General features: G+C 46.2%; 1 protein-coding gene across 2 annotated transcripts; it reads left to right on the forward strand.

Annotated features, from left to right (window-relative positions):
* The first annotated feature begins 1,411 nt into the window (after positions 1 to 1,411).
* LOC142882066 (NLR family CARD domain-containing protein 3-like) lies at positions 1,412 to 9,986 on the forward strand. Of its 2 annotated transcripts, none has more exons than XM_076016542.1 (9): positions 1,412 to 1,492; positions 3,077 to 3,211; positions 4,264 to 4,383; positions 4,805 to 4,971; positions 5,184 to 6,948; positions 7,256 to 7,429; positions 7,855 to 8,028; positions 8,307 to 8,480; positions 8,707 to 9,986. In XM_076016542.1, the coding sequence occupies exons 2-9, from the start codon at positions 3,135 to 3,137 to the stop codon at positions 8,714 to 8,716; spliced, it is 2,661 nt and encodes an 886-aa protein (XP_075872657.1). In that variant the 5' UTR covers positions 1,412 to 1,492; positions 3,077 to 3,134; the 3' UTR covers positions 8,717 to 9,986. The 2 variants fall into 2 exon arrangements, with proteins under 2 accessions (XP_075872657.1, XP_075872658.1); XM_076016543.1 differs by having other exon boundaries at positions 1,413 to 1,492; positions 4,853 to 4,971; positions 5,190 to 6,948; positions 8,307 to 8,490; positions 8,714 to 9,986.
* The last annotated feature ends 1,633 nt before the right edge of the window (positions 9,987 to 11,619 follow it).

An 11,619-nucleotide genomic window follows, 5' to 3' on the forward strand; every position in this document is an offset into this window, starting at 1 on the left:
CCGTGGTGAGGTTTTGTCTCGTCAGTTCCTGTTTTATTTTGACAACTTCCTCTTGTTTCAGATCACAGCCTCTTCTCATGTTCCACCTGTGCGTCTGACCCAATTACCCATTGTCTCCACCTGTGCCTCATCACCTCATGTGTTTAAATAATCTGTGTCTCCCCCACAGCACAAGGAAAACGCACAGCAAGCCGGTTCATCCTCCAAGACGAGTGGGGTTTTTTTTTTGTTCTTGATAATTTTTTGTTCTTTGTCAAAGTTTAGTTCATTGTATCTGAGATACTGTTATTTTTGCCCCTCTGAGAGAGTGATTTTTTTCGTTTCTACTTTATTAGCCCTTTTGCATTCCTCCCAGTGAGCGCTTTAGGTTTTGATCTGATTTATTCTAGGTTTATCCTTTAGTTCTATGTAGCCCCCCCCCCCCCTTTTTCCTCCTTTGGAGTGATTTTTAGTTTATCTCTTGCTTTCCCCCGTCCTCGGCCCTTTATCACTTGAGCAACTTATATCTTATTTCATAGATTATGAACTCCAGGAGTTTCACAGCCTGGTCATTTTGATCACTTGGTCGAGAGGTGTATCGGGTGTTGGGTACAATAAAAATCTTCGCCTCTCGCTGCCCTCTGCCTGCTGTGTCAGGCTGGGAGTCCTGCCTTGACTCCCAGCCTGACACAGCAGACGGCTACAGCATGTACTGTCTTCCTTTTTCAAAATAAAAGTGGAGGATGTTTAATCAGAAGCCGAATACCTGTACTTTATTAATCCAGAGGGAAATTTTATTCAGAAATTTTAGAACAGAGAGACTGTGTTTAAAGGAAATAAAGAGAAACTTATAAATATGTTACAGCACTGGTTTTGATTAATAATGTCACATGACTGATTAGATATTCAGCTAAATGCAAATATTTTCATCTGACAATTATGAACGATTTGAAAATGTGGGGGAAAAACAACGAGTGTTCCTCACGGACAATTTACAGTGAATTGAACATTCTAAATTGTCCATAGGTGTGCATGTGAGTGTGAATGGTTGTTTGTCTCTATGAGGCCCTGTGATGAACTGGCGACTTGTCCAGAGTGTCAACTTCACCCAGTGACAGCTGGGAGGGGCTCCAGCAGACCCACGTGACCCTGAGCTCGGGAAGAAGCGGGTATGGAAAATGGTCGTGAGGGCCCTCTGGAGTTCAGACACTTAATGACACAGAACCACATCGCCCTATACTGGCGCAATGGAGACATTTGACAACTGTCTCACATCGCAACAACTGTCACTTGTTGAAATAAAAGCCCTGAAATCTGAATCAGTGACGACAGTCAGTGTTGATGAGCACTGGCCACTTTATGAGAGACACCTCGCCAGTCTGTGCTTGGAAAACTTCCAACTCTAGTGGGAGGAGCAGCCATCAAGAGGCGGGAATAGAAACCGAAAGTAAAAAAACCGTTATCAGTCCGACATTTTGTGTTGACGCAGTTTGAGCAGAAGTGAAGCGGTCGGGTGAGTTCTTCTTTGCTATGATCTCCTTTTCCAGCGGCCAAAAGTGGCCCCGTTAAGCCGCTAACGATCAAAGATTGTATTTGTCACATGACACATGACACAGCACCGCGGGGAAATGAGTTTCAAGTTGGAGATTCGACTGACATTCGCTCCGGAAAAAGACTGCACTGAAATGTGGCCGTGGCAACGTGACAGTGAAATAAGAGGAACTAAAGTGTCAAGGAAAAAGAATTTAAAAAGTAGAAAGTGGCGAGTTAAATATACGGTTTACAAGAGTACAAAGTTTAAAAAGTGGAAAGTACATATTTATCAATATAACATCTGTGGCGTTGGGGTTTGGCCGAGAGAAAGAAAGAGGGAGTGGTGGGTGTGTTGTTTGGGGGGGCAGAGAGAGCGAGAGAGAAGAAGTCAACATCGCCATCGGGTAAAAGGTAAAAGGAAGTTCTGTTAAAGTTCAGAGTGAGCAGAGTAGAAAACATCGCCAATAATGGAAAATTATTTATTGTGACGATTAAAATGAATACAAACTAAAGGAAAAACCCCGAGTCCTCCACCGCGGTGAAATGAGTTTCAAGTTGGAGATTCGACTGACATCCGGGAATGGACCGCTTCTACCCCACCAAGTGCGCCAGCCACTCATTTCAAGTGCACCCGTATTGCAGACATTACAGTAAACACACGGAGACAGAAGACCGCTACAGCGTGTTCTGTCTTCCTGTTTCAAAATAAAAGTGTGGAATAATTAAAGCAGAGAATCTGTTTTACCACACTGCTTATGATTAATAATGTCACATGACCGAATAGATATTCAGGTAAAATGCTCATATTTTCAAATAAGAAATAGGAACGATAGGAAAATGAGGGGGGGCGGGGGACAACAGGTGTGTCTCATGCAGCAGGTGGAGTACTATGATTCTACACTGATTTTGAGTCATTTGGTCACATGACCTAGAAGCTATTGAGCTAAAATGCTAATTTCTTCTTATAAAAAATCATTAAAAATAGGAAAAGCCTTAAAATGTAAAATCCAGAGGTGTGTCTCACAGCAAGAAGGTTGTGGGTTCAATTCCGCACCTGGGACCTTCTGCGTGGACTTTGCATGTTCTCCATGTGTCTGCTGGCTGCTCTCCAGGTTCTCTCTCATCAGAGATAAAGTGCCATCAATAATAGACTTTAAGTCTGATGATAGTGAACAGAATCAGACTTCTGAGCCCTACCACCCTGAAGGAGAATCATCAAGTGACAACCAGGAATTCCCATCATTTAAGGTGCTTTATTTTGAATGGCTCCATCAGAATGTTCTGAAACTGAGTGAGGAGTCTCCTGGGGTGGTGCAGTACTGCCCTCTAGTGGAAGCATCCAGTGACAACAGGGAATCTTGCTAAAATCTTCATGTGAAGTCTAGTTCAGAGTAAAGCAACTCAGTGTGTTGTTGTCATTGTGCCCAGTGATGATCATAATGCCTGGTGTGGTCAGAGGAGCAGAACTCCAGTGTCTGCTGGCTCCTGTCCTGCACTCTCCCACTGCAGTGAAGTTCTGCACTGTGTTCTGAGCTGACAGTAGAACTGCTGTGTTTCACCTCAGACTGACTCCAGTTCAGGAGATTGATGGAGAAGTCAGACCAGAGTCTCCAGGGCCCAGCATGGTGTCTCTGAAGAGTGACTGGTCCAAAGATGAACCTATATTCTTCAGTAATGAACCTGGACCTCCTGAGACACGGTAAGAAAACTCTGGTCACAGACACCACCACTGACTGAAAACTGTGAGGCAGATCAGAAATCATTGCTTTCAGTATTGTGATTTTTAAAATCATTGTAAGTGTTTTTCTTTCTCTCAGTTTAATAATGTGAGTCCTCAGTGTAGCAGCAGCAGCAGCAGGAGGAGGAGGAGGAGGAGGAGGAGGAGGAGGAGGAGGAGGATCTCCACTGGCTTGTCTGCTGAGCAGGAAATATTTTGTGATTTTACCCTGAGGCCTCAGAATAATAATAGATTATTACTAATCTATTACTATTATGACTATAGCATTGTGAATAATAATGGTGTGAACTAGCAGTTTGATCTCATGAAGATTGGAAGAATAAAGTCAGTTTCATATTGACTCTGAACGGATCATTGAGTCAATAGTCATCAGTTATTGACACTTGATTGACTGTCAAGGGATTCTGATCTTCCTGCCAGACTGGTCCAGAAAACCACCTTCATGGTGACAATGACCCAGTGACCTCTGACTGGTGGACTGGTGGACTGGTGGGCTGGTGGACTGGTCAACTGGTGGACTGGTCAACTGGTTTAACTGGTTGACTGATGGACTGGTCAACTGGTTGAATGGTGTACTGGTCAACTGGTTGAATGGTTGACTGGTCGACTGGTGGACTGGTTGACTGGTGGACTGGTGGACTGGTTGACTGATGGACTGGTCAACTGGTTGAATGGTGTACTGGTCGACTGGTGGACTGGTTGACTGGTCAACTGGTGGACTGGTTGAATGGTGGACTGGTGGACTGGTTGACTGGTCAACTGGTGGACTGGTCAACTGGTGGACTGGTCAACTGGTTGACTGGTGGACTGGTCAGCTGGTCAGCAACCCAGACCGTCCTGACTCTTCTCCTTCTCAGTTCTTCACTTTTCCTGAAGACCATCTAGAGATAAAGAGCAGCATCACTGTTGCTGCTGCAGCTCCTGAATCTGAGCAGCAGTTTGTCTTTAATGTTTCTCAGCAGACAGTTGATGAAAGATTGATGTTTTTGACTCAAGACATGTTTGTGTTGCAGATTTCAGGGACGGAGACAAAGGTCAGAGTCTCCAGGGCCCAGCATGGTGTCTCTGAAGAGTGACCGCTCCAAAGATGAACCTATATTCTTCAGTAATGAACCTGGACCTCCTGAGACACAGTAAGAAAACTTGGAGTGAGGTCCTCTGCAGTCTTCTTCCTGATGCTGCTGCTTCAGTTCACATTTGTTGGGAATGAATGACTTATTTTAAACTTGTTTGAGCTCCTGTAGAATCACCACATCAGTTCATAGTGTTTGAGTCAAGAGGGAAACTGGCTGCTGGAGTTGCAGTGCAGGAGTTATTTTGAAATGAAGGATTTGACTGTTTGTGTTGCAGAAGAAAAGACACTCTGTGCTTCTAGAACAGACAGCTTGACCAAGTCATTTCAAAATAAAAGCTTAAACTTGACCTTGTTGGGTGTTTCATGTAATTTAGTATGAATGAAGAATCAAAACTTCAGTAACAGGAAAAATGTGTTCAAGACGAAAAACTATCATCCAAACTGTCCCACTGAGCAGTCAAACCCAAACTTCTCCACAGGAGGAGGAAGAGGAGGAGGAGCAGCAGCAGCAGGAGGAGGAAGAGGAGGAGGAGCAGCAGTGGTGGTGGCTGTGAGGTCCTGACTGACCCAGTGTCCAGCAGCTCATACCGGGACCAGACTGCTCCATCAGCACTGCAACCTGCCAGTCACACCAAGACTGCTCACAGTAAGACTGTCCACCTGCACCTCCTTCACTTCTCCCTCTGAGATCCTTCAGGACCTCCAGTGAGAAGATTCACTGAGGGACATTGAGAGCAAACAGTCACACAGCAGCGGCAGCAGCAGCAGCAGCAGCTTCATCAAAGCAGCTTCAAGTTGTGGACAGGAAATGATGCTCACACTGTCACACTGATGTTTTCTTCTCCAACCTTCTCTCAGCTCCAGAGGTTGATGATGGTCTGCAGGAGCTTCTACAGCAGCAGAAGATCAGTCTGGAGAGGATATGTGAACATGTGACTGAAGGTGAAGAAGCAGGAAGTCAAACCCTCCTCAACAGCATCTACACTGAGGTCTACATCACTGAGGGACTGAGTGAGGAGGTCAACAGACAGCATGAGGTCTGGCAGCTGGAGACCAAGAATAACCTCCAAGACCGTCCAATCGGGTGCAGCCAGATCTTTGAAGCCTCACCTGAGCAGCAGGGACTCAGACTCAGAGTGGTGCTGACCAACGGCGTCGCTGGGGTTGGAAAAACCTTCTCAGTGCAGAAGTTCACTCTGGACTGGGCCCAGGGCCTGGAGAACCAGGACCTTCATCTGGTGCTTCCTCTCTCATTCAGGGAGCTCAACTTGGTCAAAGAGCAGCACTACAGTCTTCTGGAGCTGCTCCATGTTTTCCATCCAACGTTAGAGAAGCTCACAGCAGAGCAGCTGCATGTCTGCAAACTTCTCTTCATCTTGGACGGCCTGGATGAAAGCAGACTGGCTCTGGACTTTAAGAAGAAGCAGGTGGTGACTGACGTCACTCAGAAGAAGTCAGTCAGAGTCCTGCTGACAAACCTGATCAGAGGAGATCTGCTTCCCTCGGCTCTGCTGTGGATCACTTCCAGACCTGCAGCAGCCAATCACATCCCTCCGTCATGTGTGGACAGGCTGACAGAAGTACGAGGCTTCACCGATGACCAGAAGGAGGAGTATTTCAGGAGGAGGTTCAGAGATAGAGGAGATGTGTCCAGCAGGATCATCTCCCACATCAAGGCCTCCAGGAGCCTCCACATCATGTGTCAGATCCCGGTCTTCTGCTGGATCACTGCCACAGTTCTGGAGAGCATGTTGAGCTCAGAGCAGAGAGGAGAGCTGCCCAAGACCCTGACTGACATGTACTCACACTTCCTGCTGGTCCAGACCAAGAGGAAGCAGCACAAGTATGGAGGAGGTCCACAGGAGCTGATGGAGGCTGACAGGGAGCTTCTTCTGAAGCTGGGCCGGCTGGCATTTGAACATCTGGAGAGTGGAAACATCATGTTCTACAGTGAAGACCTGGAGAAGTGTGGTCTCAGTGTGACTGACGCCTCTGTGTACTCAGGAGTTTGTACAGAGATCTTCAGAAGAGAGAGTGTGATCTTCCACAAAACCATCTACTGCTTCATTCATCTGAGCGTCCAGGAGTTTCTGGCTGCAGTCTACAGCTTCCACTGTCACACCAACAGGAAGAGGAAAGAAGATGGTCACTCTGGAGAATCCCTGGATCAGTTCCTGAGGGGGATGATGGTGGAATCCCTGCAGAGTCCAAACGGTCACCTGGACTTGTTTGTTCGCTTTCTCCATGGACTCAGTCTGGAATCCAACCAGAGACTCTTAGGAGGCCTGCTGGGTCTCACTGACAACCATCCAGGAACCTTAGAGAAGGTCATCAACAACCTGAAGGAGATGAAGACTGGTGGTGTTTCTCCTGACAGAAGCATCAACATCTTCCACTGTCTGCTGGAGGTGAAGGATCAGTCAGTGCATCAGGAGGTCCAAGAGTTCCTGCAGTCAGAGAACAGATCAGGGAAGCAACTCTCAGACATCCAGTGTTCAGCTCTGGCCTACATGCTGCAGATGTCAGAGGAGGTTCTGGAGGAGTTGGACCTGGAGAAGTACAACACCACCATGGAGGGAAGATTGAGACTGATTCCAGCTGTGAGGAACTGCAGGAAGGCCAGGTAAGTCCAGATGTTTGTGTCAACACAATCAATCAATCAATCAATCAATCAATCAATCAATGAGTAGTGAGTGAACACAGCTGCAGTTTCACCAGTGAGCATCATGTGGAGCTGAAGCAGCAGATCAGAGCAACAGTGTCAGTGTTGACTCACTGCTGTGTGAAGCTCCACTTGGTTCCTTGTTGCAGGAGAACTTCTAGTGTCCTTTGTGATGATGGAAGCAGCTGATCAGCTGTTGATGCTCCTTCAGTCACTGTCACACTCTCACATGGTGATGATCTTCTCACTGCTGTCTCCTTCACTGCAGACTGTCTGGCAGTGGACTCTCAGAGCTTCACTGTGCAGTGGTGTCTTCAGCTCTGCAGTCCAGCCCCTCCCACCTCACACTGCTGGACCTGGATCAGAACCACCTGGAGGATCCTGGAGTGAAGCTGCTCTGTGCTGGACTGCAGAGTCCAAACTGCAGACTGGAAGTTCTCAGGTAGGTTGCTGCCCTCTACTGGTGGACAGTGTGTCAGCAGATGAACGTCAGACACACAACATCTTGTCTCGTTGTTGTGATGTTTGGAGCTGCTCAGTGTGAGCAGTTTGGACCAGACGTCCTTCACCGTCACTGTGAAGGACGTCAGCAGCTTCTTTCTCACTTGGTTGATTTTCTTTGAGTTCATTTCTAAAAGGAAACTTGTTCACATCCTATAAAATATGAAATACGAGTTTTCTTCCTTTTCAATTTGATTGTGTTTTGACAGAATAACTTTGAAATAGTAATTTCACTCTCCATACGAAAAACGCTTGAAATGACCAAGTGCAAACAGGGCCTTTGTTTCCATTAGAAATGTGTAAAACTGGTTTTAAATTACACACACAACTGTGAATTTCACACTCCATCATTTCTTCTTTATTCAGGTTGGAGAGGTGCAGTTTGTCAGAGCTCAGCTGGGATTGGCTGCTCTCAGCTCTGAAGTCCAACCCCTCCCACCTCAGAGACCTGGACCTGAGTCAGAACCACTTGCAGGATTCATCAGTGAAGGTGCTGAGTGGTTTTCTGCAGAGTCCAGACTGTAAACTGGAGACTCTGAGGTCAGTTCACCCTCTTCACTCTACAACTTCTATCACTCTTGTTGTTGTTGTCATGACTTTCACTTCACTGCTATTGGAAATTCAATTTGCAGTCACTGGTTTGTGTTTGAAATGAATGAAACTGGATTTAAAGGTACAGTGGGTGAAATCCTGCCATCTAGTGGTCAGATTCCAGATTGCAGATTTCTTGAGTTGCAGATTCTGAAGTCGACATTTTAGTGTGATTTTCAGAGTGATGACACCCTGGAAAAACTCTCCATCATTTCTTCTCTATTCAGGTTGACGAACTGCAGTTTGTCAGAGCTCACCTATGATTGGCTGCTCTCAGCTCTGAAGTCCAACCCCTCCCACCTCAGACACCTGGAGCTGGGTGGGAACAACGTGAAGGAGTCAACAGGGAAGCTGCTGGATGATCTGGTGGCCAGCAGAGACAATAAACTGGAGAGTGTGAGGTCAGTACTGGTTTGGAACCAGTGGATGATGGTTGATAACGTTTCCCAGTCACAGTGTGAGAGGAGGATGCCAGTCAGCCAGTCACATGACTTTATTGTGGTCACATGACCTTCATCTTTGACACTGGCAACGTGTGACTGACAGTCTGTGAACAGTGAACGTCTCTGGGACGATGCGTTCAAGGACTGTGAGTGGTGACTCTACCGTCTCTTCTTCTCTCTACAGGTGGAAGTGATGTTGATGGAGGAGCAGCTGGTCCTGATGATCCAGCAGCAGATCTGACTGGACCATGGAGCTGAGGGAGAGTGGAGAGGAGAGCTCCATCTAGTGGTGGATCCTGCCCGCCCTGTTTGATTAAAGCCACAATCACCACATGACATATTGTGGGAGTGTCTCTCTCTCTCTCTCTCTTTTTCACTCTCTCTCTCTCTCTCTCTCTCTCTCTCTCTCTCTCTCTCCTTCTTCTTTTTCTTTGACTTCTTGATTTTTTCTACCATCATTTTTACACAACCGGTCTGTTACATTTTTGCTGCATGTTTACTCTGGACATCGCAATAAACTGGTATGTTATCCATTCCCCTTCAATATTAACTTGTTGAGACTTTTGTTTCTATGTGGAGAGCAATCTGAATACTCCAACCCAGACATCAGGCTATTCTTCCATGTTTAATGAACAAACTGAATAGTTTTGTTAATTTATAGAAGCCATCCCTGAACTGAAGACTAATGTCAGATCACGAGAAGTTTATTATTATTGAATATCTGATGTAACAGACCGGTTGTGTAAAAATGATGGTAAACAAATGAAGAAGTCAAAGAAAAAGAAGAAGAAGAGAGAGAGAGATAGAGAGAGAGAGTGAAAAAAAGAATCAAGAAAGAGAGTGGGTTCCAGAAAAGGAGAGAGAAGAAAGAAGCGACTTCAGATTCTTGTTCCTTCCCTTAAATATCCTCCCAGAACAGAGACACTGCTAAAATGCATATTTAAAAGATTCAAATCAGATCAACTCTTCCTACTCGGGAACCTTTTGGTCATCAGGGGTAATTTTCCACAGCAACAATAGATCACCAAGACCTTCATACCTCTCGCACTGACACTCACAACATTTCAAAGGAAAGTTCTAAACAAAAGGCAGAGACAGTCCCTGAATGCAAATCCAACAAACACAAGGAGATACCTTTTGGCCCTCGGGGGTTCCTTTCCCACGACAAGTAAATCATGTTAGTTAATTACAATAGGTGAGATTGATACAGTTGTAACCCCTGTCTTTGAAGAACTTCTATTGTTAGAGAAAACACTTCAGGATGTGGATTTGACTGTCTTACAGCCCAGAGCTCTGTATATTTGTATCCTGAATTGTTTTATTTACTAAAGATATATTTAAATTGGCATTCTTCTCCTGAGACCCTTCATTCAACGAACACGCGGATCAGCAGCACGACATAAGGAAATAATCTGATCCAACAATGTCAATAATAAAAAAAAAATATTACAAAAAAAAAGAAAAGAAATAAAAATGTCATAAATGTAAGAAATTCCATGATTGGAAGTTGTACCTCTGACTCTTAAAAATAAAATTTAAAAAAGAGACAGCATTGGTGTATCAGTGAAGTGGGCGGTGCCTGCTCCTCGACAGGGCGGCTATGTCTGGCCCAGGCCCACAGCCCTTTGGTTCACCACCCAGAGGAGGTGAGGGTTCAAAAAGTTCAACTCAGCAAAGGAACTCGTTGTGAGTCGGCTGTTTGCGCAACGTTCTGGGCCATGTAGCCTTCATAGCCACTGTGGCCACTGTGGCTCAGGAGGTAGAGCGGGTTGGCCAATGACCCAAAGCTTGGCGGTTCAAATCCCGCTCCATCCTAGTCCGTCACCGTCCGGCAAGACACTGAAGCCCCAATGGGGCCTTTGTAATCCATGAAGGTGCTGGAAAAGCTGTAGACGAGCCGTCCATTCACCATTTCATCAGGCGTAAAGCCAACGAGAGCCGACTGCTGGTTGGGCTTGAGCAGCTCCTGCTAAAGGGCCTCTGCTCCACCACCACCTCTCTCACTATAATCACTCTCCCAAGTTAACAGTGGAAACTGATGAGAGGAGGCAGAAGAAATGAAAAGAGGTCCAATTCATCAACAGGTGGCCACTGACTAGGACTGAAATGGGGGTCTTTGTTGGATTCTAGTGTGGTGCTGGTGTGCTGGTGTGAGTTTATCTTTAGGATGCAGAGCTGTGGGTGGAGTTCCAGCCCAACATCAACAGCTGCCATCAGGTCCTGAAGTCTGACTGACTCTTTTTTCCCTGATTCAGTCTATTTAGATGGAGAAGATCCAGTTGTTCAGGCTGGCTCAGGTCAGATGACGTCCTCCTCTGATTGGCTGTCTGGTCTCCGCACCCCAGCCTCATTGGATGTTGCCGCTGCCTTTGTTCCCAGATGCAGGCTGAGGTCCGAGGTGGAGATGCTTGGTAGGGAGATGCTGGATCCTCTCTCGGCCTGGTACCGCAGGTCGCCTGAGGTTACCCGAGGTCGCTTGATGTCACCTGAGGTTACCTGAGGTCACTGCTTTTTACGATGGCTGTGTTCCTGAGTCTTCTCTGAGGTGTCCTGTCAGTCTGCACAGACTCTTACAGTGTTCAGCACAGATTGCCCATCTCTAAGAATGCATTGACCTGTTTAAACATATTGACATCAATGATTATATGATGATGCATATTTATATCAGTGAGTATATGATGAGGCACGAGCGTCTAGATTCAATGGAACATTAGCGCCACCTTTTGAAAGCAGCGTGTGAGCATCCTTTGAACCAACGTTACCAGTTTATTGAGGAGTTCTGATGTTTTCTCCTCCCTGAGGCAGCGGCACCGCCCCTTTTCTCTTCTCTTGCATCCCTTCTTCTCCCCAACAACCAGCAACTCGAACCAGCATCACAGCGGCGCAGCGTTTGTTTTTCAAACACAGTTTTTATTCATTGTTGTCAGTCGGTATTCTATAAATAACCTTTAAAAACGTGAGAAGCAGAGGCGCCGTGGAGGAGAGAGCGAAAACACCAGTGGTCCTCCTCCTCCTCCTCCTCCTCACACTGTGCATCAGTTCATCTTTCAGTTCTAGAACTAGTGTGGACTGGACCTTTTTATTTTTCTCCCCCCCC

Source organism: Nelusetta ayraudi, unplaced genomic scaffold (assembly GCF_046127955.1).
Source record: "Nelusetta ayraudi isolate G7.1 ecotype Tasmania unplaced genomic scaffold, CSIRO-AGI_Nayr_v1 ptg000230l, whole genome shotgun sequence".
NCBI lineage: Eukaryota > Metazoa > Chordata > Actinopteri > Tetraodontiformes > Monacanthidae > Nelusetta > Nelusetta ayraudi.